A 27,192-nucleotide genomic window follows, 5' to 3' on the forward strand; every position below is an offset into this window, starting at 1 on the left:
CTGCCGCCCTGTCAACCAGAGGAAACAACTACACCCGAGCTGTTCCAAAATAGTCTTAATTCTGCTGCTTACATGTGAAAAACAAAACAATGCCAGATACGACTGTTTTTGCTTTCTGGACAGGGAGTAGGATGGTAGTTGGCATTTTGATGAGCTTTATATTCATTCTAACAACTGGAGTTGCATTGTTGACAGAATTCACTTAATATGATCCTTTTGAATGTCTGGGATTAGCAAAAGTCCTCATAGTGTCAATTCGTTCCACAGCAAATGGCTGCTTCCCCCCCCCCCATGTGTTTGTAGTTAAGACATTCTGTTTATTAAACTTAAATGTCCTTTAGTGCAAGGATGCAAACACCTGCAGCGTAATAATTAACATGTGAATGGTCTTTCCATTTATTAGATGATTATGTTCCATCAACATATGTGCAACAGCTGCAATTAAAAAACAGCTGCTTGGGTGGGTTTGAGTTACAATTTCTATGTGCAGATCTATTGACAAATTACCCAATTACTTTGGGTAATGTGTTTCATAGATGAGTTATATTTGATTTAATACAGTCTGCAGTGCAGTTCTGTGGCAGCCATCAAATCAAAGGAAACACTCTTGGCTCGTGTCTCACTCAACATTTGGTGCAGCTAAATCACACTTCATGGTCCTCGCTGGTGACAGCAGCAGCAGCAGAAGTAGCTGCTTGTATCCCCACATGGAAAGTACCTTTTGAGTTTATACAAAATAAAGGGTTGCTGCGTTGATTGGATAGTGTTGTATAAGTTACAGGTGCCATCGTATTTGATTTAAATGTCTCTCACAGTCCATGTGTTGTCATGATAAAGCAGATGACGGTGTTCTCAAACCTTAAAAAAAAACATGAGCTCCTAAAGTGCTTTCAAAAGACTCGCAGTGCAGGCAGATACAAGTAAATCCGTAGCCATGGATTTTCCCCTGAAAGCACTCGTTTCTTCATCAATGGCTGATGCTTTTCATCTGTCTCTGATTAGAATCTTTTTTTTTTGTTTTTTGACAACTGGGGCAGAATTGTTAGAGCAGATAATTCTAAGAGGAAAAATTCTCGCATATAAAAACGTTGCATAAAAGTTCTTCTTTTACAGTGTCCCTCCTGGAAAAGGAGTAAAAATGACTCTCTATTCTGTTACGTGTGTGTTTTTCTGATCCGGTCCTGCAGGGCTCCCCGCGGGTACAAGCACTACATCCTGGGTGCTAAAGGATAAACGCTTAAAATGTGAGGGCTTAGAAGCGCTTTGTGTAGTCAATAGAATGTGTTGACTAGTTTCTTTATTGTCTGCATGCCCCACTTACCACAGCAAAGCTCAGCGCACACGCCTATCTGCATTCATTATTGGATACACTGAGACATAACAGTAATTCTGTTGCCTTTTCCAAACACATTCTTTTCAAAGATCATTTCTGAAGCGGCGGCTCTCTTTACTTTAAACAAAACTTACAAAAAAAACATTCCTCTGAACGATTAAAATCAAGCTTTACATCACGCTCGTATTGGGAGAGTTTAGTCTCTCAAAGTCAGGACAAAAGAGGGAAAATGAAACCAAAGTATATTTCAACTGTTGGGGAAAAAAAAAGTCCTTCCTTGATTTTCGGGGGTCGGGCTCGACAACAAGCACACTTGTCTGCTTCCAAAGCAGACGGGCAGTTTTTGATTCAGATCTCCTAGTATGAGCTCATTGTTTACATGCACACCAAACATAAGATAGGGGACGTTTTGACTACAATTTGATGATAATTATAATTAATGTATGGGTACATTAACTCAGAATGCTTTATTTTAAGAAAATGTATGGGATTATAGGGAAGTTTCAATAAAAAAGGCCCAAGCCCTGTGATTGAGTGGCAACCAGTGCAGTGTGTACCTGTCTCTCGCCCTCCTGTAACACTCTGAGGATGAGCAGTATGAGTACTATTGAAATTACTAAAAAAAGGACTTGATTTAAAACATGAAACCAGTCAAAGGTTTAGACACATTCTCATTCAATTCAATGAGAAATTGTCTACAATTTTGACTGGTACTGCATGTTTCGTAGTGCTATTTCAATGTAACTAAAGTCCTTTTGGGCCTCAGATTAATGGCATTATACTGACTACATTATTTTTGTCCAAGGTGAGGATTTCTTACTTCAGTTCTGTTAAGAATATTCTGGTCAGGAATTTAAAAAAAAAAAAAACTTCCAGTAGGACACAAGTGAGCTGTATTTTGTGGTGGGAGAGTTAGCAGACGATGACTGAAGGGAGACGTGGACCCGCTCTGACGAAAGTGCCATCTGCTGCTTTTTAGGAGCCGCTAGCAAAATACACAAGCAGAGGCGACTGAATGAAATGTAAGGATCTGTGGCAGTCAGTATTATGTGGAGATTCAATTGGAAAGGAAAAATAAAACTAGAAAGGCTAATTCAAGACTTTGAGAGAGATAAATGTTCTCTAAAGACCTGAATTTATACCTTGGGGTGTTTGGTGGCTCTAATTATCTTCATGTAAATCACCTAATTTGGTTAGTATATTATTTTTAAAAATATTTCCTTACTATTTAATATCACTGTTTTGTCACACTGTTTGAATAATCCGCTTTTGGATTTTCTAAGTGAAAACCTCAAACCCTGATGTTAGTAATGCACTCTGCCTCGTTGTTGCCCACACATTGTGATTTTCCAAGGCTAATGTCTCCTTTGAGACTGATTGATGTAATACTCCCCTTGTGTACACAGACCCGTGAGATGTGTTCATTAACAAGCAAGAAAAAGGTTTTTCCTCACCCACTTTTTAATAATGTGACATTGATCTTGTAAGCCTGTCCTCTGCAGAGAAAAAAATTCATCCTTAAGTATTTTCGTCTATTTCTGTTTTAGTGCGCCGTTGCTTTCCTGCTGTAGGCAGAACCTACAACTGAGCAAATAGGTTGGACTGAGTGATCCAGAGGGATAAAATTAGGTATAGGTTGAAGTGCTGCTTTCCAAGTCACTTCCAATACTAAAAGAAAGGACAGCTACATCATGTCAATGGCGGATTCTGCTATCGGGGTGGGATTTGTGTTAAATATACATAATCGTTTGTTTTTATGTTACCCTGCTATCGGGCCCACCCACGTGTAATCCCTGCAGTGTACGTATTGGCACGTTCTTGCATCGTCCCACCTGCACTAGCTTCATCGATGGTGTTTGCACTTGGGCTTCATCAACATATTTAATCTATTCTTTGAACAATATTCAAAGGTTAATGCTATCTGAATGTTATGCTGGCCTCTCCAACTCCTCTGCCTTTTCATCCTTAGTATAAGTGGTACCTAGTGGCTTGTGGCAGGTTGTAACGTTGGGACTTCAACGACTGGGTGAAAAAAAGACTGCATGGGAAAAAAAAATGGGCCTTACTTTGCTGTTTTTTGTTTTTTAGGTAGGAAAGTAGCTTACCTGTGTGCTTGTGCATACATGTTTTGTAGCCCCCTCAAATAAGTTTGACATTTGATGTAACCGATAGCATTGTCTTTTCACTAGCAAATACACATAATTATAATTTAAGTAGAATGGTCATAGTAATACTCATAATAAATACCACACCCTTAAACTGAGATGCAGTTGCAAACAACAATTCTAAATTCAACATTTTGAATCAACACCAGATTTGATCCACCTTTTTATCTGCTTATTTGTCATGAAATAGAAAGCTATAATAGAGGCCATTAAACCATTTGTCCGTGCATAGTTGGAGGAATGGAAAGAAGCAAAATACGATTTCCTTTTTGTCACAGACCACAGGCTTATGGCGTGGACCCTATGATGTTATCATGCTAATCACATACATGCCCTATAGAGGAACCGTCGGAAAACAGAGTTGAAATAGAAAACTGAAGTTAAAATGTCAGACCTTGATATACTTTTGACTTTTTGGAAAAAACTCACTCACACACACACACACACACACACACACATGCCCCCTCCCAGTTTAGTGTGGACGTCTCTCACTAGAAGTGTGAAGAATAGCTTACCTTCAACAGCGTCTCCTGCATCCAAATGCACATTCCTCCTTCTTCACAGGACACAAAGAATTTCTTTTCAAGCCACTGACTTCTTTGAGTCCTTTAGCACAAAATCTATTGACACTCTCACCGAGGTGAATAAATTCAATAATGCCTGCTTTTCTAAAGGGAGTATATGGATTATTTAGTTCCTATATTACCGCTATAATTAACATGTCAATACTAACTAGTTGAATTATGCAATTGAACAATCAATAGGCACTCCCTGGATAATTTCAGGACAAAATCCAACCGCCCTTTCTGTCCAATGTTATAGAAAGAGATTTGTTTGTTCAATTGATTGCGATTTGAGACGGTTCACTCTGGACTTTATAAAATACAAGGATGCAAGTAGAGAGACTGCACACCTTAAATTGTTGAAACGGACTGTTGTCTGTCGTCCAGAAATTTCCGCGGTCAAACATTGGTAAGATTTAGGTCATTGTTACTGACCCTGCCAGAGTTGATAGACTTCAAGACTTCTGTCCCAAAATATAAAGCCCAAAACTGTAAGATTGGGCCGTTTTTCGGGCCCACAGCAACGGCCCTACAACCAGGACACCGACATGAAGCCCGAACACCGGGACAGAGACAGCCTGCATCTTCAAATGCGTTGACATTTGGACTCCAGATAAACGGAGACCATCACGCCACTCCTGAGGGTGATCAGGAGCCACGGCTAAAATGAACGGGTCGGTGACACAACTGAACTGAGAGCAGCAAGCTCCAACTTGCCCCCCTGACGTCACACAAAGACAACCCGTCAATTGAGAGACTGCAGAGACGCACCGAGTCTGTGTCATGGGGTTTAGAGGATCACATACGGACCTTGCTTCACTTCAACAGGCCTGGCACAAATGTGTCTCCGTGGAACAAACTCAGCAACTCACACAAAGCACATTTTGAAGCGATAAATTAACGCTTGCACAGAGGACACCACCTCTTCTCAACGACTTTTCCCCTGCCAGCATGATGGAAAAAAAACCGTACTGATTAATGCCTACAAGGCTGCCGGTCCACATAACCCCAATTTATCTGTTTTGAAGATTGTTCAAAAGAGCTCAAGGCTGTCCTCAAGGACATCTTCAAGAGCTCGTTGATTCTGGCTGCTGTCCCTACTCGCTTCCAAGTAACCACTGTCTTATTTGTGGCATTGAAATCTCGAGCGACCTGCTTCTGGACACATGGGTCACATCGGCAATGACCGGAGGAACTTGTACGGAAAGTTGATTCTGATGAACCAACAGGCCACGTTGTGTGAAGACGAGCTATTTTCAGCCCACACATAGTGTCTATGTATCAATGAGGAATTCTCCGGGACGAAATACAACTGCATCACTGACACCTACTTTACATTCTCCTTGAGGCAAGAGCCCTGACACGCATCATGTACTCCTTCTACCGAGCCATCATGGAGTCTGACCAACCACATCACTCTGAGGTTTGGGACATGGCTTGGCCTAAAAATTGCTAGTGCCAGCAGCACATGGTGAATGTGACTAGGAAGAGCAATGGGGCCTCACTCCAGCATTTACGACATCTGCCCAGCTTGTCAAGCCACCTGCATTAAAAGTGCCCCCCACCCCCCTCCCCCATAGCAGCTTCAGTCTCTTGCTATCTGGAAGGAGATGCCAGAGCCTCCGGGCTTGTGTCCGGATGCTGAACTCTGTCCCCTCAGCTTCCAACAGGACTGTAGCTCACCCATCCCATAATGCAACTCTGATGGAGGATGATTTATTCCTAAAGTGCTAGTTCAATAGCAGTTTATCGGCAGTAATGACAGTATTTATCTGCTGAAATGAACTGGTGAGAGCAGCAACAGCCTAACATTTGGATGTTTTGCTATTGAACCTGGCCTGTCAACACATTTTCTTTTGTGCACCGCACTTTGTCACATCATGGTGACAAAAGTCGCTGCTCTCTCTAGTTCTATTTTTGAAACCTTGGGGTGGCTGGTGCAGTAAAAAAAGCATCCGGTGACATAAATATTGCAAGATGTCGGTGTATTTGAAGCTGTTAATTAAGTGCTGGGGATTCACTGTTTGCCAAATATAACATGCGTATAGTTACTGCGTGTGCATGTTTTACACAAAAATATCTTTGTCACCCTGTTCATGCTGCTGTACCTGTGACATGAGTCTTTCACGTGCTTGTGTGGGACGAGAGTAATCTGCTTGTGTGACATGATTATCCTATTATATAATTTGTCTTTATAGCGTGTCTGTGCTGTTGGATAATACCTCAAGCATACGACATGCCAACATGGTGGTGCTGATAAAAAGTAAAGTAATATATATACATATATATATATATATCTATTATCTATCTAGAATCTATTATATGCTTTAACAGATGTTTTGGTAACCGATTAATCGGTTAAATATTTGGTTGATTATCAACTAATAGAATAAAAAGCATTAATTTCCAACCCTTTGTTCTAAAACAGAATTGAAAAAAAAGTGGTTGCTCCTTGAACATAATAATAAAATAATAATTTATAAAAAACAAATACAAATTCCGAAAACAAAAGAACGTCAGAACTCTACACACTCACAGACGCACACACAAGTTCAATTGAAGCTTATTCATTAAATGATTACCATCATTGTAGTACAAGTTAAGCACATTTATACAACACATTTAAACATAGCTTAAGATGACCAAGTGCTTCGAAATGACAACACATACAAATATATTTGTCAAAATGAACCATTATGAGACAAAGCACAATTTACATGGAAACAGATTGAAAAATGAATGGTCCAAAAAAGGCGAGTAAATAAAAACGTGTCTTTAGTCTTGCTTATTAACTTCTTATTAACTCTTTAAGGTGGACAGCGAGTAACAAGCTGCTGGAGGCTCGTTTCGTTCCTCACTTGAAAAAGGGACAACGTGGTGCGTGTCATGTTGATTTAGCATATTTTGCCATTTAGTTTAGTTTATTTAGTGTGAAATGCTCCCACACCTTAGAGGACTTGGAGTCGTGCAGACTTCTCTGCCTTCACGTGACTCCCAACAACTGCCGCTGCTCTTTCCCCCGCCTCAGCTCGGCTCTTTTTTTTATTTTTCACTTCACGACTCATTGCGTGGCGCGATAATCACGCGACACAACGGATCCATAATGAAATTTGTTGCGAACACTTCATCTTCATTTTTATTGATTCGTCGTTGCAGCCCTACTCCATTTACTCAACTTCTCTCAACCACGAGAAGGATTGCTTTTGTACCCTGATAAATGAGTTAAAACCTTTTGTCAGAATCAAGTGCAAAAAGCGGAGGCCTCTGGTTCTGCCTTGTAGCCGCTATGCTGTGATCTGTGGCCTCTGTCTGATCCACTTTGTGATATTATGTCATTTGGGAGATTTAGATTCCAATCTTTTCTGATTTCAAGCGTTTAAATCTGTCCCCACCAATCATTATCCAATCCACAACCAATCTATAGAATATTATTTTCTCTTTTTTTTAAACTGCACCATCAAAGCAGCATTTGTATGTTTAATTCGTCTTGAACTTGCGTCTGTTTTGCATTGTCTGAATTGATGCATGTGTTGCCAACCTGCTGTGTGCAACATGCAGCATGAACAGACTGTATTCTGTTTTAATGGTTGATACATTACTCTTTGACTAGTGTCGTCTTTTATGCATGTGGCTTTGGTGGAAATTAATGAGCAAATAGGCAGCCATATTACCTTCAGATTTAATTATTTTAGTGTTCACAGTGTAATTACTAATTTGTTTTATTACAAAATCTGGATCGTTGATGGATGGATCGTTGATTTATAGTGTTTTTGTCAACAAAGCAGGCTAAAGAATGTTTTCCTTTCTGATGAATGTTCATCAGTTGTGTTTCGGATGGAGAGCAAACCTGCAAACTGTCACCTCAAACGATATCACATGCTGTTTCCTCTGAGGCCATGAGCAGATGCTGCCCAGATAACATACCTGCTCTAATTATTGTACAGTCCTTTGGCTCACCCCGGCAACACACATACTGTTGTTAATTGCTTTATCACTAGCGTTGATTTGTATCATCATTTTAGTTATTGTGTTACCCTGCCCTGCACACACAGGCTTCTCACGTTATTCGTTGCACCCAATTCAGTACTGAGCGGATTATTTCTTGACCGGGCACATACACACACACAAATGTACAAAATGGCCATGTTGGCTAGTCCCCCCTCCCTCCCTCTATCATTTGCTAAGCAGATTTGTCCCTGCTGCAGAACTGAAATCAGTGTTGTTGTAGCTGCCCCTGGAACATTTTCCTATGATGTTTCCTCCGTGTATTGATCGAGTTGGATTTCCTTTTGTTTCTTAGAGATCATTTATTATATTTGGTGCTCACACTGTAAAAAATATACAAATTAAATTAACAACTGCTGGCAATTAAACTTTTATTTAATTGGAAAAGTTAGGAGGAATACATTGTTGTTCATAACTTTTGTACAATGCAATATGTTTTAATATTGTGACAGATTTCATGTGGATTACCAGGGGGAAAAAAAGGAAATACTTTCTGGTGGATTCCTGAATCTAAGGCTACAGTATTTTACCATTAAGCCAGCTAAAATGTCTCAATCTAATTATTTTCCATAGTTTTTCAGAAAATGAGTGTGTGAAGCTTAGCTCAAGCCTAAAATGTTGGTCCTGGTTTGGACGAGGCTTATGTCATGCATGAAAATTGGAAAAGGTTAACCATTTTAATATTGGCTTCAATATTAATTTTATCTTTCTTGCACTTCAATCCGCGCTACTTGTGAACATTCATCTTGGTACTTTTCATCAGCCTTTGATATACCCTTTGTTGATGTTAGCAGACTGGCACACTGTGGGCATGCATGAACATGCACCTTCATAATAAGCTGGACACATTTGTTTAGCATCAAGGCGACTCATTCATATAACAAGATGTTTTATTATCGCAAGCAATTAAATCTTCGAGGATGCTCGAGGATGCTGATGGGCTAATGTGAGCTTTACCTCCCTTTATTCAGCTCTTAATTAAAGCGCCTCTGTTGCTTGTATAGCTCATTAAGTGTCCTCTGTGGCACTCGCGTGACAACAAATAACTTGCCGTGAATTGTAACATCTACCGATTTCAAAGATGTTTTTTGTGACAAAAGATACACTTGAGCCACACGGAGTACATCATGTTACAGAACTAATGTTCTTTTTACCCTTTAACAATGCGGTTGATGTAATCACACAGGTTCCAGCGAGTCAATTAGTTTAGCATGGAACACTGTGGGGACACGGGAAGATTTGTGACCACGTTGCTGTCCAGCTTCCTGAAATTGCTTTCCTGCGGTACAGCGTTTCCCAGCCTGCCTTCCCCCGAAAATGAAAACATATCTACACCCGCACATCTTTATTCTGTCAGGCTGCAGTTTATTCAAACATGGCCAGATAACACAGAGTACACAGATAAGGCGTCACTGATAATATTATTCAGTGTGTCTGCTGTAAATAATAGTGTTTACATGTGTTAGTGTCTCTTCTTCTGTAATGTTGTTTTTTTGTGAAGATTGTGAAATATTCCTGTTTGTGTGTGAATGTCCACTTTTAAATCAGTCAAATATTCAATCAAAGAACATCATCGACCTGTCATTGTGTTTATGAAAGTGTCATCATTCAGAGATTAAGAAAAGGTGGTTTGACATGCCAAAGCTTTTGAGACAACACACTTCCAATTAAAAACGTGGAAAAGAGGAGGAAAGATGGAAAATAAAGCACTGTTGTTTTGTTGGTTTGTTTTTTAACTCGACTGCTTAATGAGACTACTTTAACTTTGCAGCAGCAGCTCAATGCCTAACTTGAGAAATGTGTTCGAATTGGCTCCCCTGTGCTCCCCACTGGGTTTGCAGTAATCTGTCAGGATAAATTACTACCGCTTACATGTGAACTCAGTGGACCACATGGGTCAATTTAAGCCTCCTGGTTGATCCACCGAAACGTCCAAATGTCAACATCTGCTCCCAGAGGTTTGCACGTTGTACTGTGGGAAAGGCCTGAGGACGTTTTCACATTCAACAAGACTTCTGCCATAATACAGTGGTTGTAGTATGTCAGGATGTTACATTTGGGATATTTTTCTACTACACTCAGCCTTTCATAATAGTGCACAGAAACACATTTTTGTGTTTTACTATCCTTTGTCAATTTGAGTCACAGATTTCTTTGAAAAATAAATACATGACTAATAATAATAATAATGTTACCAACAAATTCCCTCTTTGGAGCAAACAATGGTCTTTCTCCACAGTTTGGAAGCACTGGATACCTTCTGCTCATAGCGCAGATGATTGTTTCCGTTGTGCGCTGTCAGCAGTTTGTTATGACAAACGATCTTCTCCCCTCTCCTGTCAGGTGGCATCCCATTCATCTTGACCGGAGAGCTGTTTGAGCAGTCCTACCGACCTGCCGCCTTCATGATCGCTGGCACCGTAAACTGGCTGTCCAACTTCGCCGTCGGCCTCCTGTTCCCAATCATTCAAGTGAGTTGCCTCATCCGATTTGTGTGCTCGCGAAAACATGATAATGGGGTTTCGGGTCACGTTTTGGGACCCAAAGTCATTAGATATGAGTGACACTTTTCTTCTTTTTACACATGAAGCTTTTGCCCACAAACACATAGACCAAGTCATGTCATTTGTCAGTTAAACCAAACTAACACCAACTACGCTTATTCTTATCTTATTAGTCAACACACTTGCTATTTCATCTTTCTTTAGCCCTATATACCATAACGTTATATATTTTTTATCCTAACCACATGGCGCTATTGAGCCACAATGGTTGTCTTTAGAAAGGTCAGAGACTAATGTGTTTCACTCATGCAAATATAGTAATGATCACATTGTTTCTGCCTAAACCTGTGCTGCACATTTAGTTGCTTCTTAGCCAATTGAATACTGGTTCTACACTGATTTATACATGCTAGATTTTGCGTTTTATTACCGCAGAGCAGTGAGGAACAGCAGGGTGGTCCATGGGCCATTTGCTTTTATACCGTATAACTGTGATTATAAGGAACTGTTTTTATTTCCCTTGTTAGTGTGGTAATCTGGGAGATTTAGGCTTCATAACTGCAAGGTTTTGGCAGTACAACATAAAGCTACTTTAAAGGGGCACACAATCATCTTTAGAGCTTGGGTCTTATTAGGGAAGTAAAGTCAGCATGTCCTGGCCCCCTTCAACTTCATTCTTAATGCAATATCAAACATGCACTTTCATCACGTTAGAGTTTACATGGATCAGATGTTTTTACAACTGTATCATTCTCTTACTGCGGATGGATTTCAGTACAAATTCATGGTATTTGGTTGTTCAATCTGTCAGAGGGCCCAGTGCTGACGCTTACTGTAATGCTGCTGACATGCTGCTTTTGCTGCTCAGCCTTGTTACTGAAGCGCAATGTGAGTTATGACTGAAAAGCTGAGTATCAAATATCAGACACAAAAGGCCTTTCAAGGCCTTATGGAAACTGTAGTTGTTGGTTTGAAGTGCTTCACATGGAAGCCAAGATCCAACTCTGTTTAAGGAGGGCATACGATGTTTTTAGAGTTTGCACTAAGTGAGAGTGAGATGGAAGAGTGTGTTAGTGTCTGCTACTTGAATGCACTTCCTGGAAACTGCAGGGTTCTCTTTCAACCTCTGAAACCTGACTTTTGCTCGAGGCTTCTCCGCTTCACTGCCTCCTCTCGTTTTACATCCTCTATCTCTCCCCTGCATCTTTTTTTTTTTGCCTCACAATACTTTCCTTTACTTTTTCATTTTTACACCCTTTTTCTTAACTATTTTTTACTTGACAATCTCTTTACCGATGCACCATCCTAAGAAATGCATGCTTTAGAATTTGGTTAGAGTGTATGTATGTATGTATATATATATATATATATATATATATATATATATATATATATATATATATATATATATATATATATATATAGTATGTGTTGAGTTAAAGAGATCATGTGCTCAGTAGTCTTGTGGGCTTTGGGATGAATTTGTCCCTGAGTGTGATGGCGCGGGACCGGATGACCCTCCAGCGTCTGCCAGATGCCAGCAGGCAGAACAGTTTGTGGCTGGGTGGTTTGGCTTGGTGGCTTTTGATGATCCCATTTTCCTTTTTCCTGGTCCTCTGGGTGTAGAAGATTTCCCTTTTTATTCAGACTGTGCACTCATAGGCTATGGGTTTACTACCACTACTTCTGCTATGTATATATATATATATGTTACGCCCTCCTCTAAAGTGAGGATACCGTAACTCGCCGTCACACGTGAGCTGGTCACAGGGAGGGTGATGTGAAATAAAGGGAGTGGGCGCACAATCAGGACAACCAAAAACACCGTACCGTTCAAACCAGGTTTATTTTGAACTATAATACGGTAGTGGGGGAAAAGGGGCTGAGCGGAACCAAAGCAAAGAAATGAATGAAAAAGACCCCTAATCTACCTAGTCTAAACACAAGTTTGTTAAACTCTCTAAAAAGTACAGGTGGGTGGTCCGCCCAGATCTTACCTAGTGTGTATAGACAGAGGTTTATCTACGGGTAGTATGTAAACCCCAGGGTCTCTTACCTACACACTCCCATTGTGCGGTCCCCTTTTCCCTGGGACAAACAAAACAAAGAAACTGAATAGCACAAACAACGTGATAACAGAATAACAAAAATAACTTAACCTTCACTAGTTCAAGTGACCAAATATATACATACACCAAAACAAACAGAAATGTCACTTGAACGCCGCTCAAAACAATTGTTCGGTTGCAACAAGTTGTTTCCCGACAGTCCTTCCGCTCTCTCTCTCTCCAACCGCTCTCCTCTTCTTGTCTACTCCGACCTCCTTTTAAGCCTCTGCATCCTGCCGTTGATTGGCTGTGATGGAAGGTCATTAGTGGCTGCAGGTGGGAGCTGGCAGGGGAGATTATTGGCTGGGGGGGTGCGTCAGAACACCTGTGGGAACAAAATCAAAACACACACACCCCCTCCCACAAGCAGGCCGAGGCACGTAACACGCCCACCCCAAAAAACACAAACCCTTAGTTTGTGTAACAAAACACATACCACCTAACACCATGCGCGGGACAGAGCATCCGCCACAACATTATTGGAGCCCTTTACATGGCAGATCTGCAAATTATATCCCTGGGCCATTATGGCCCACCGCATCAGACGGCGGTTCTGGTTATACATCCTGTTTAGGAAAACCAAGGGGTTGTGGTCAGTAAAGACCAGCACAGGCAATATGCTCGAGCCAACATATACCTCAAAAAACTGTAAGGCTAACAACAGGGCCAGAGCCTCCTGCTCAATGGTAGAGTACCTGGATTGGCAGGGGTTGAATTTTCTCGAGAAGAAGCTGACAGGATGGTCCACTCCGTCGTCATCTTCTTGTAAGAGCACTGCACCTGCCCCAACAGCACTAGCATCCACCTCTAACTTGAATGGTTTCTCAAAGTTAGGGGCTGCAAGAACTGGGGCCCTACAAAGCAACATTTTAGCTGACTCCAAAACAGTTTGACACTTTGGAGACCACTGAAAAGCTATTTTTGGGCTAAGCAAATTGGTTAGAGGAGCTACCACAGTTGAAAAATTCTTACAAAAGGTACGGTAGTACCCAATCATCCCCAAAAACCGGCGTAATTGGCGGCGGGTCGTAGGGGCAGGAAAGCTAGCGATAGCCTCCACTTTGGCAGCCACAGGCCGCACCTGTCCACGTCCAACTTCTTTGCCTAGGTAGGTGACTGTAGCCTTTCCAAAGTCACATTTAGCCAAATTTAGGGTCAATGATGCTTTCTCCAACCTCTGAAACACGTCTGTTAAAGTGGAGATATGGTCAGACCACATGGCGGAATGAATGACTACATCATCTAAGTAGGCAGTACAGTTAGGGACCTCACCTAGTACAATATTCACCAGCCTCTGGAACGTGGCCGGGGCGTTGCGCATCCCAAACGCCATTACATTATACTGTAAGAAGTTGTCTGGAGTGACAAAAGCGGAAATATCAGAAGCACGAGAGGTTAGAGGCACCTGCCAATAACCCTTCAGTAAGTCAAGCTTAGTCACATACGCCGCAGCACCTATGGTGTCGACGCAGTCATCAATACGTGGTAAGGGAAATGAGTCAGGCACAGTGACAGCATTCACTTGTCGATAATCAGTACAGAACCGAAAAGTACCATCAGGTTTAGGTATCAAAATACAAGGAGAGCTCCACGGACTAATACTGGGTTTAGCCATTTGATGTTGTAGCAGATAACTCACTTCTTGTTTCATTGCTGCCCTCTTCACAGCGTTCACACGATAGGGATGCTGCTTGATCGGAGCGGCATCCCGTACATTCACATCATGTTCCAAGACGGATGTACAACTTGGAGCATCCCTGAAAAGGCTTGGAAAATCATTAATTAAGGCAACAACATCCCTTCTTTCTTTTTCATCCAAATGTCCCAACTGGGAGTGAAGAGTTTTTAACAGTTGTGAGTTACACAAGCGTTCACATTGCTGGAGAGTGTTACGTACCACCAAATCATCCTCCTGGTTTTCTTCTGGTATAGACTCTGAATGCAATCCCACAGAAGCCATAGGCACGACAGTAGGCTGTGCCGCTTTATCTGAGGACTTGGGACGGGTCTCTCGAACATGGTACGTTTTTAACATGTTAACATGGCAAACCCGGGATGAGCGTCTCCGGTCTGGCGTCTTAACCACATAGTCTGTTTCACTGATTTTCCTTTTAATTACGTATGGACCAGAAAAACGTGCTGACAAGGAGGAACCTGGAATCGGCAACAGAACTAAAACCTGATCCCCTGGTTTCCAGTCACGGCTAACTGCTTTCCGGTCATATTGGCGTTTCATTCGCTGTTGAGAGTTAGACATGGACTCTTGGGCTACTGCACATGCATCATGCAACCTTTCCCGCATCTGGCTCACATACTCCAACACGTTTTTATCAGCCGAGCCAACTGAGTCAGAAGCCAGTATCTGCTCCTTTAAAACTTTTAACGGTCCACGAACAGTGTGGCCAAACACAAGCTCAGCAGGACTGAAGCCCAAGGACTCCTGCACGGTCTCTCGTATGGCAAACAGGACAAGTGGCACACCCTCATCCCAGTCTTTCTGGGTGTCCATACAGTACTTGCGCAGCATTGACTTAAGTGTTTGGTGCCAGCGTTCCAAGGCACCTTGGCTCTCCGGATGATACGCACTGGATACATTGTGGGATATCGACAATGTCTGTAACACCTTGGCAAACAACTTTGATAGGAAATTGGTTCCCTGATCTGTTTGCAACACTTTAGGAAGTCCAAATGTCGAAAAGAACTTGACCAATGCTTTGATCACAGTCCTAGCAGTTATCTTTCGAAGAGGAATAGCCTCTGGATACCTAGTGGCACAACACATTACAGTTAATAAAAACTGATTACCAGACGTGGTTTTGGGCAATGGCCCAACACAGTCCACTATGACTCTCTCAAACGGTTCTCCTATCACAGGTATAGGGTAGAGAGGAGCTCGAGGTATCGTCTGGTTTGGCTTTCCAGTTAATTGACATACATGACATGTCTTACAGTACCTAGCTACATCGGACTTCAATCCTGGCCAAAAGAAATGTCTCAGAACACGGTCAAACGTTTTAGTTATCCCCAAGTGACCCGACCAATTGTTATCATGAGCTAGAGACAGCACCTGCTGCCGAAGCGGGGTAGGAACAACTACTTGGAATACGGCCCTCCAAGCACTGTCTGCCTTATGGCCGGTCCACTTTCTCATTAATACTCCTTGGTCTAAGAAGTATGCCGTGTCCTTATTTTTCACCTCTTCCGGTGACACCACAGAGGCAAAACATGTATGAAGACTGTGATCCTCTTTTTGCTGTTCAATCACCGTTTCAGGGGTGATTCCTACAAAAAGGTCACTTGATTGGGGCCCCTTATCCACAACGTCCCTGTGAGGGTGAACCTCGTTCAAACGCGCAGGCTCCTGAGGAATACACGGAACCTCACTCTCCACAGCTACTGGGTCAAACAGAGACTCAGGCAAACTTATAACATCATCCAGTCGTCGTGACTGTGCGCGAGTAACCACACAGGCCGAAAACACAGTAGGAAAATTCTTTGACAGATCCTCATCTTCTGGATTGAGGTTAGGTTTATCCAACACTTCTAACAAGGGCGTCACCTTTCCACCTGCTATGTCATTGCCCAACAGCAAAGTCACACCTTTCACAGGCAGCGTGTCCATAACACCAACACGGAAATGTCCTGAAACTAAGTCAGACGTCAAATGGACCCAATGCAAGGGCACGGGCAGTGTCCCCATCTCAATACCCTGCAGCAAGACTTGTGAACCACAAGACGTCTCCGAAGACCAAGGCAGCGCATCAGTAAGAATAAGAGATTGTGCAGCCCCAGTGTCTCTCAAAATTTGGATGGGCCTTTGTTCAGTTTCCATCCCAGATAAGGAGACCAAACCTTTTAACAAAAATGGGCTGTAAAGTCTGTCTGGTTTGCTTCGTGCAGAGCATGCACCGCTTTTCACCGGGTGACTCCTGGAACAGACCAGACCAACACCTTTTGGTTTGCTACTGGAAGTCATCAGTCGCCTGTCTCTGTTGCTCAACACAGGACAGGTGGCAATCAGATGCCCCTTTTGATGGCAATAAAAACACTCCCGCACATCCTTGGGACTGGGTGAACGGTTTGGTGAAGGACGAGCAGGACTTGGGACCGATGGCACAAATGTTCTGTCCCCGACACGAGGTGGCGTGAACGCACTCTTATGTGTCAAGGTATATTCATCCACCAACACTGCGGCCTGAGCCAACGTTGCCACCTTTTGGTCACACAAATGAACCACCTGACGCTCAGGTAGAGTGTTTTTAAAATCTTCCAACAAAATTAACTCTCTGAGACCAGCAAAATCTATAACTTTGCTGGCTGAACACCAGCGATCAAACAAAGACTCTTTGTCTCTGGCAAACTCAACAAAGGTTTGATTCAAGGCCTTTTTGTGGTTCCTAAATCTCTGCCTATATGCTTCGGGAACTAGTTCATACGCGCGAAGAACTGTAGCTTTTACAACGTCGTATTTTAAACTCTCTTCCAGGGAGAGAGCAGCAACAACTTCTTGGGCCTTCCCGGACAGTTTACACTGTAAGAGAAGTGACCACACCTCGAGTGGCCAGTGCAGCGCTGCTGCCACACGCTCAAAAGCAGAAAAATAACAATCAACTTCTGATTCCCTAAATGGCGGTACTAAAGCAATATGTTTACTCACATCAAAGTGAGCCTGAGGCGGAGCAGAAGACGGACTCACACGGGAGCCAGCCTCTAGCTCCAGTTGTCGAATTCTAATTTCTTTATCTATTTCCAATTTCCGAATTTCTAACTCAAACTCTCTTTGTCGAATACTCTCTTTTTCCATTCGCTCCATCTCCAACCTGGCCAGCCTCATTTTGAGCCTAGCAGCGCCATTAGAATGACCTGAAGGAGGAGACAAAGGGTCAAACCGGGGCAACGTAACAGGAGTGAAAGCAACGTCTTTCTCTACGCCATCCTTTGTTTTTGCTTCAGAGGATCCATCAGACTCCTCTCCTGAGGCACCCCTCTCATCCTCTTTCAAGGACAAAATTCCCCTCTCTGCTAACCCTTCTGTTACTAGGGTCAAAAGCTCAGCTTTAAGCTTTTGTTTAGGAACAGGGATTTCATAGTGTTCCGCTATAGCCCGTAACTCTACCTTTCGAAATGTAGCCAACACTTCAAAAGTAGGGGCTTCAAAGAAATCGGCCAATGCCGAAGTCGCCATACTGAAAACAATGTACTACACCAACAACTCACTAAATGTACAGACTACCGACGGATAACAACGCACCAACACATACAACCACACCAAGTTCCCAATGACGTGCTCAGAGTAACGGGTATTAGATCCATGATCCCGGACGAGCCCCCATTTGTTACGCCCTCCTCTAAAGTGAGGATACCGTAACTCGCCGTCACACGTGAGCTGGTCACAGGGAGGGTGATGTGAAATAAAGGGAGTGGGCGCACAATCAGGACAACCAAAAACACCGTACCGTTCAAACCAGGTTTATTTTGAACTATAATACGGTAGTGGGGGAAAAGGGGCTGAGCGGAACCAAAGCAAAGAAATGAATGAAAAAGACCCCTAATCTACCTAGTCTAAACACAAGTTTGTTAAACTCTCTAAAAAGTACAGGTGGGTGGTCCGCCCAGATCTTACCTAGTGTGTATAGACAGAGGTTTATCTACGGGTAGTATGTAAACCCCAGGGTCTCTTACCTACACACTCCCATTGTGCGGTCCCCTTTTCCCTGGGACAAACAAAACAAAGAAACTGAATAGCACAAACAACGTGATAACAGAATAACAAAAATAACTTAACCTTCACTAGTTCAAGTGACCAAATATATACATACACCAAAACAAACAGAAATGTCACTTGAACGCCGCTCAAAACAATTGTTCGGTTGCAACAAGTTGTTTCCCGACAGTCCTTCCGCTCTCTCTCTCTCCAACCGCTCTCCTCTTCTTGTCTACTCCGACCTCCTTTTAAGCCTCTGCATCCTGCCGTTGATTGGCTGTGATGGAAGGTCATTAGTGGCTGCAGGTGGGAGCTGGCAGGGGAGATTATTGGCTGGGGGGGTGCGTCAGAACACCTGTGGGAACAAAATCAAAACACACACACCCCCTCCCACAAGCAGGCCGAGGCACGTAACAATATATTAAAATAATTTGACCATCAAATAATAACAGTAATCTCACTCTATTCATAATGCAATAAGCTAAATTATCAGACATCCTGTTGGTTGATGGCAGAGGCCATGAGTAGATTCTGCACTCTCCCGGGTGCTGAAATGTATACGAGAGGATGATGAGAGACAGACGGTCGTGGCGATGCCAGGTGTTTAATTTCATATGTTGGCATTAGCTTCAGTTTAAATATTTGTACAAAGGCATATATATATATATGGTCAAAATAATTTTGTTGGCTAACCCCTCAATTAATTCAATGTGATAATGGCATATTTTGTAGCCATTTTTGTGTCAATATATTTTCTGTAGCATATTTTTGATTACTATTTCTAGCATTCAGTTTGGGCTCCTAATTCCGCAGAGCACTAAATATTTTTTAGGAAAAGGCAAAGAATATTAGCATGCCACTTTATTTTACTACAAAAATGTAAACAAAAATCAAAAAGTTGACAATAATCATCACTAGTATACATGTCTGTTGACTATGTAATCTAGAGAGACTAATGCTACATAATTAGTTAAAAAATGCCATATTTTAAAACAAGGAGTAGTTGGGATAATTACAAAGATTTCATTGATTGAAAACATATTCATCAAGAAATGATTAATTCAATTAGTTGTCGGTCACTGTCAGTTGCTGATTGCTGTCTTTTTGTGAACAACTGATGTGACTAAGTTTAAAATAACAGTCCGACAAAAATAAATAATTTACTACCGAAGTACTTTTTAATTTATTTTATTTATTGAATTATTGCAGTAAGTAAAAAAGGATGGGAGCTGTGGAAATTACTTTAGTGTCATTTGGAGATATGAACAGCTTCCCTCCCAAGCCAACAGGACAACCCCAAAGGGATTAGGTACCCCAGGTAATCAGCTCTGAAGATGAGATGTCAAAAATCCTGAATTGATTCCTCCTTCCACGAGGCCTGTGATTTGAGAGTGGCCTGAGTAAAATAGGATATGTGGCCACTGAAAAAGTCACTTCTTTTAAAGCAATAAGTGAAACCGTATCCTCCACAAAGCAGTGGGAGGGGCAGAGCTTTGCTTTTCTAGAACCAGACCACAATCAGTGAGAACAATGCAATTCCGCCGGACAGACAGAAGCTGATTTACATTATTATTATTAAGAATATGACTGAGATCAGCGGCGCATCCACAGCTCCATTGACATGCTGTGATGGGAAATCACAGAGGCCACTAATACAAGAACATACAAAGGCTGTCTTCAGCAACGACCCTTTTTCTGTTGCCCGTTCTCAAAAGGGTATTGATTGAGGATGTGCGACCAGCACCAAGGTCGGATCACAAATCTTTTTATACTTTGCACGATGTTACGACAATTACAAATGTGTGACACTTGGTGCAAGGTGTGAATACAGCTGATTTAGGCCCAAACCCAGGCCCAGAAGAGAAACCGCATGGGGAGAATGTTAAATTTATCTGTGCGCCAAAATCAAACCGTGTGACTCTGGCTGTGCTGGAGGCATCCGGCAGAGAGGAGTCACATGGCGGTTTGTCTGCTGGTGGAATAATTCACTGCCAGACAGAGGAGCATTGACTGCACCCACAGTATCCAAACCTGGGGGTCAATTTGGGTAGAAAGGATGAGGGAGAAGGTCTGGCCTCTGCTTTCCTATGTGCTCCACATTCTCTGCCTGCATCCTCAGGGCGGGAACTGAAGCTGCCCGGGTGATGCAGTCTGTTGTTGGTAATTCATAGTTTTGATGTCATTTTTTTTTTCTCACAAATGCAAAATATATCATAATCAGGCGCTCGGGTTTTCTGTTCTTATTTTTTTTTCCCTTAATTTCTACTATTACAAGCATGTCCCCCGAGCGGTGCTTATCACAAGAGGACCTTCTTCCCACTAGTTTTAATTGATGAAAATCTAAATCAGCAGGTTCATACCCACCATTATTCCACAGACTTAAAGTGCCGCTTTATGGGAGAAACAAAAGTCATTGCACTTTCATGTGAGCTACTCTAAATGAACTAGACAAGTTGTGGTAGCTGATTTTTCATTGATCATCTTTCAATGGTCTGTTTCATCTCTGCCTGTCAAGTCTTTATATTCATCTCAACAAATACGTGACGGATACGGGTCACATACCCGTAGATACAATCTGTCCTTTAAGAGAGAATTTTGTCTTGAAGAGGTCGAGAACATCCCAATAATGCCTAACTTTTGATCTATTTTAGTCCCATAAGTTATTTTAACGTCTGTATGTAGTTTACAACTGACTGTCGAAAAAGAGAAAGTTTAAAGAAAGTTCAATTGAATATCAAATTAACAATATGTATGATGTTTTCAAATTGAACTCGACGAATTATAAGTATTTCACAATCTAATTATAAATGTTCTAAAAGCTTAAAGCGAGCATTTAAGATCAAATGATGTAAGAGAATGCTTAAATATTTAGCTTTAAATTAATTAGTTAATCTTGAAACGCCTCAACGCCACAATACTATATTCTTATCTTCTAAGAGAAGAGCAAATTATTTTCTATGTTCTATGTTTTCTATGTTTCTTTTCTAACATCATTGGGCAGTGAATGAATGAATCGTATCTGACTCTTGCAATTTTTAGTTTCTGTATTTCCGTGCCTTCATTTTGGATGTGAGTGGGTATCGTTTGCATTTTGTCTCACAGTCACACTTGAGTTACCCTCAAGAATATATTTATATATATCATTATTTTTTTTTGGGGGGGGGGGGGTCTCTCCTCTTCTGCCACACATGACATTTTGGTGCAGCTGCCATGTTTCTCTGCTGAGACAGAAGAGCATTTGAGGAAGACAACATCACGATGGCAGCGTGCCGCAAGCAAAGATTCACTTTAATCACAAGAGTCTGCGCTGACTTTTGTCGTAGTCTATTTGTCCTTCGAAGTTACAGTGAGAGTGACATCCCCCGTGGGGGCTGGAACATCTATTTTAACAATTAATAAAAAAAAGTAAAGGTCGGAGCATCAGCAGCTGGCAGCACATAGACTTTAGCAGGAATGAGACTTAAAAACCAGAAATGATTTGGCATTTTTGCAGTTTAGGTTCCCTTTTGTTAAAGTTGATAGGATGTTGGTTGGATACCTAAAAATAAGGTATTTGCTTAATTCAAGCTGAAGAGTCTTTAGTGCTTTGTTCTACAATATTAAATACTATTTAATGCATCTCTCTGGTGCATTCTGAATCTTTTAAGTATCTTTTTGGTGATTTCTATCAAGCTTTGTCCTTTTGCCGTGTTAATTACTGAAGATCATCTTGAACAACATTAATGAGTTTAACAAACATTTGTCTTAGTCTTTTTTTTCAGCAATAGTCCAACATCCGACACAATCCTTCATCCCAGCAGCACTGGCCTGCCACCCAGCCTCCCTCAACTCCATGACCCTCTTAATCTGTGTCTGTAGTTCCAGAAGGTGCAACTAAAATAATTTATGTTGGTTTAGCATTTCTTTATGCCTAACAATAGCTGCAGAAGTAAAAGTATGCAATTTAACAGTCATGAGATATAAATTGTAAATTGACTGTACTTGTATAGCTCTCTAGTCTTCCGACCACTCAAAGCGCTTTAACGCTCCGTCAGCCGTTCACACCCGTTCATACACTGATGACAGGACCTACCATACACAGTGGCACCTGCCTCATCAGTAACTAACGTTCGCACACTGTAGTCACAGCTACAGGAGCAATATTGTGTCTTGTCCAAAGACACATCGACATGCGGGTTAGCAAGGGATCGAACCGCCAACCCTCGGACCGGAGGACGACGACCATGCTCCCCACTCACTCACAGTCGCCCTATAGATAAAATAGAGATAAATATAAAAGATCCGTATATCTGCTCTTGTGCAATCACTAAAATGAAAAACCACTTACTGGCTGTATAGTATCCTCACATTAGCTTTTGCGTTGGATACAGCAGAGAATTTTCAATGAATTTCAGAGTCCGTCCTTCAGTTGTCAGAACAAGGTTATGACCTTGCTGATGTCGTTTGTGCTTCTCTTTAAGCAGATTGTGACCAGAACAGTATCTTGTTTGCTAAAGTCTTGATGATGATGCATGAGTAACAGCCATGATGCTCATACATGCATAATCATTTTAGTGAGTGTTAGAAATTCAATAGAAGATTAAAAGGGCAGATAAGTTGGACAAAATGACAATAGCCTCTTAAACAAATACCCAGAATGATTTGTGAGAAGATAAAGGTACAATAACATATTTATGCATTATGGATTCTCTCTCTGGTGCCTCAGTTCTAAATGTGTTGCAAATCACAAGCAATTATTCAAAGGGTATTACGAAGCGCAGACATATGCATGTATGGATTTGCCGATATTGTACCGTAGCTTTGGAGCATGAAGGTTTTCCTGCATTCATGTTAGGTCAGCCAAGTTTATGAGGACAAGATAAGTTCCTTTTAAAAAAAAAAGCAATCTATTGTTTCTAAAGTTTGAAATATAATTAAACATCTAATAAACAATACACAATTTGTGCACCTTACTGTATGTATTCATTCAATCCTAAATTGTTTTTGCGTAACACAAGCCCACGACTCTTTCTGCAATGGCAGCAAACGAAAAGAGTAGAAGTGCTTGAATAAGTTAAAAAGAACTAAGTTTAAGAGTAGATGGACTTCAGTATACATATCTACAGCTCACAAAGATTGAAATGTCAAATTCCATTAGGATCTAATGAGGGATAACTGGGACGTTATGACCAAGGGCAAAGATCTGTCTATAAAAAGCTAAGTGAAACAAGGTTAAGAGAGCGCTTAGGGGAAAAAGTGACTTCCCTTTTATTATGAAATATAACATTGAAAGCAATATTGTAGAGAAAGAATAAATCTTTGATTTGAAATCATGCAAACAAAACTACAAATAAATGCTATTGTTTTCTTAAAAACTGTTTGCCTGTGTCGACTTAAAAGGATCATATGTCAGCGTTGTTTTCACAGCATATTTCCACTGCCTCGAGGTGGCAAACACAATATGTTAATGCAGGTTACACCATGAGAACTTGGACCCCCAATTAGTTTCACCCAAGCACCCTTAGAAGATAGAACGCATTTACGCTGTGCACACACACTCTGTTCCGCTCTCAGTGCATACCGTATAAATGTTTATCATTTATAGTTCATTTTAAAATTATTCAATAATGGACCACCTGGCAGTCTGCTGGGAACCCAGAGCACACATTGCGAATCAAGATAAAAATCTTATACTCTAATGGTACTCTGGGGATTTTATTTTGACTCAAGCAAACATTTGAAAAGGATTTCTGCTGACTTGTGCAGAAATGTACCAACAGTTTTAAGCAGCTTTAGGTGGTGGCAAAAAGCTTTACAATGTAATGTAATGTTTATGGTGAAAACACTGCAGGATTCTTCAATACTGTATAAACAATCATTTAATACATCACATTCACACAGAAAGAAAAGCATGTTAACCAAGCTCAACCATCTGTCTTGTTTTAGCTCAATAGGATGTTAGGACTTGATATTGAGTGTAGAAGTCTCATGTGACTCCCGTCCTTTCAGTGGGCCCAGCAATACAGCCTGGTCTCCAGCTGCATGCTTTTTTTTTGATGGGGTTTCTGCTGGGGGAAACTTTCTTCCAGGCACACCTGATCACAGCAGAGACTCACTGGTTTAATGATTGGCAACTGAAACCAGCTCAAATCCTTTGCTCAGACATTTTACCGCTGCATTGTCACATCACTCTTTGAAAAACACTGAGGTGTCACTCTGGGTTCTGCCAGGGTTGGTTTAGAAACTTTTTTAATTGCTTGTCGAGTGTGGCAAGTAAAAATGCTCAAATAAATAACTTTGATTAATCAAATAATGAATAGACTGGCACACAGACATTGACCGACTATGAGGCAATAGGTCCAGGTCACACCTGGAGACGAGCATGGCATCAGTATTTCTGTGCAGCTCGTTTGGTGGGCCCATTTCTGCTTGTTCAATTTGCTTTTCCAATAAGTTTAATAGCCACTTGCTTCTGATACTAACAAGTCGGCTATCTGTCATTGTCGCGAGTGGATGGCGACACCTCTGATCCCGTCTTTGTGCTTCGGCTTCTTATTTGTGTTGAGCCAAAGCTCGTTAAGTGATTTCTTGCCCCCGCTTCAGTTTTAAATAGCTTTTTCATCTTGGAATTCGACTCACACAATGTTAAGCATTGTTGTGTTCATTGATCAACATTTCAGCGTGTTGCAGAGGACAAAAGTGACACTTTGTCCTGGAAGAGAGAGAAAAACAAACGTTGAATTAAACACTTAAATGTTTAAGCATTTCCTGCATTTTAATTGGTTTGTCTAAGGTGGTGAAGGTCACAGTTGTGGAGACAATACGCCACATAATAGTAGGATTTACGTATGCCTGATCTATACAATAGCCATTGTGATTTCAATTTATTTGTCTCAAATTATTATGACATGTTGAATTTACAAATACGGAAGTTCAAGGGTTTAAAAATGTCTTTGAGGTATAATTGACGCTTTTGTGTTTTCCCGAGCGTAAGTGACAAAACAGTTAAGCATCCCTACATATGTGTTGACTTATCCAGAGATAAGTGGATCCATGGGAAAATATTTATTTGAGAGTAATATGCAATGCCTCGGTTTTACAGAAATATGTTCCATTATATTCTCAACTGGCGCAATACGTTTTTGTAAAGCTTTTCTTAAATGATAGCATTGTAGTAAGAGTCATATCTTTAGTACGACAGAGATTCTTGGAACATCTTTTATATTTTTCCCATGAGTGCATCATGCAGCAGCTGACCTCTTAACCACCATTAAAGCATATTTTGATTTCATTGCACTCCGTTGAATACAAAGCAGGATCTTTACAGTTTACACACTGTCTGCAACCCGTTGCAGTTTGCCACACTGGTCGCTTATTACTTCCACACAGGTTTCTTAGATTGTCCTTTACGTGGTTTCCTTGGTGAAGAAATAAGCTGAAAATACTAGAAACAGAGGACAGTTGTCAAACTAACTTGAAGACAGAACTAACGGCACCTTTTACATGGTGTGACAAAATCATATAAATTGATGGATTTAGTCAAAACAATGGAAATGATGGCAATCAATGGTAAAAGCCATTAGACACAATAAAAGCCATTATCACAATTATTTAGATTATCCATTGCAATGTATTTGTCCGTTTGGAAGTTCATTATTAGTGATTCAGTGACATAAATAAAGACAAATGAGCCATCAATCACATACATCAGTATACCACATTTGTAAGCTATTTGTATGCCTTGCTAATGAATTGCTTTATTTTTGCTACATACGATCCATTAATGATTCTTTCTATTGGAATGTTCCTATTAGACACAACTGACATATGGTAATCCATAAAATGTCAAAAAGCCCTTGGTGGACATGTCATGTACAGCTCAGTCTCTTAAGCACCGCAGACACTGACTTTGAGTGTGGCTCCCATTGGGATGAATCTAAACAATCAATAAAAGCAAATGACACACCCACAGTTTACACTTCTATCACCGATGACCCTTTGCTCCACAAACCGGAGACCGTGACGGTTTATCTTCCAGCAAAGTAAAGTTTCTGTACCTTGATATATTTGCACAGTGTCTTCATCAGATGTAGAACTATGTTATTTGTTTATTTCTCCCCTTCTGTTGGGTTTTTTTGCACTGTTTTGTTCCTTCCAGTGTTGTACTGTCCCGTCTTAGTGCTGTCCCGACCAACACAGTTCTACCCGAACCTGGCCTATATCCTCTTTTCCATTCTGCTGTAGCCTTTTTCCATCCGCCTCGTCTAATCTCTCAAAGAGCGTCCGTTTCTGTCCTGTCTTGCATTGCCCCTCATCCCTTTTGGTTTTGTATTGTCCTGCTATGTTCCATTGTGGGCCGTCCCACCCTAATAATGTATGTCCTGTCCACTTCTGGCCCGTTCTGTCTGTGCCACTGCTTTCCTCTCCACTCCTGACCCTCCCTTTCCGAACCTGTCCAATCCTGTCTCGGCCTGTCTCATTCTGTCTTGCATTGTTCCATCACGTTAGCTGTCTAGTCCTGTCCTGTTCTCTTCCGTCCTGCAGTGTCGTGGCCTGTGCCCGACTGTCTTGCTTTGTTTTTATGTCACTCTGGTTGCAACATGTGTTTGAGCATGAGACGTGAAAATACAAATTCATTCTTGTGTTTGACCGAAGCCACTCAGTCCTCGTGAGTCCTTGCGTGCATGCTTATTTTCTTTGCGTGTGAACCAAGGTGAGCCCACGCTGAGCCGCCACAGCAGATCAAAAGCTAATTGCTGCGTCGAAGATGGGGCCGTCTCATTCTCCCCAATCCACTTGGCCTTGCCTAAAATGTGATTATTGACGGACGG

At 41.4% G+C, this 27,192-nt stretch overlaps 1 protein-coding gene across 11 annotated transcripts in view; it reads left to right on the forward strand.

Annotated features, from left to right (window-relative positions):
* slc2a9l2 (solute carrier family 2 member 9, like 2) overlaps positions 1-27,192 on the forward strand; it is a 56,507-nt gene that overhangs the window by 26,956 nt on the left and 2,359 nt on the right. For all 11 annotated transcript variants that reach the window (XM_062563835.1, XM_037491252.2, XM_062563839.1 and 8 more), the window contains one exon: positions 10,410-10,537. In XM_062563835.1, the coding sequence (XP_062419819.1) occupies positions 10,410-10,537 (128 nt within the window). The remainder of the gene's footprint in view (positions 1-10,409; positions 10,538-27,192) is intronic.

The sequence above is a fragment of the Pungitius pungitius genome, chromosome 8 (assembly GCF_949316345.1).
Source record: "Pungitius pungitius chromosome 8, fPunPun2.1, whole genome shotgun sequence".
NCBI lineage: Eukaryota > Metazoa > Chordata > Actinopteri > Perciformes > Gasterosteidae > Pungitius > Pungitius pungitius.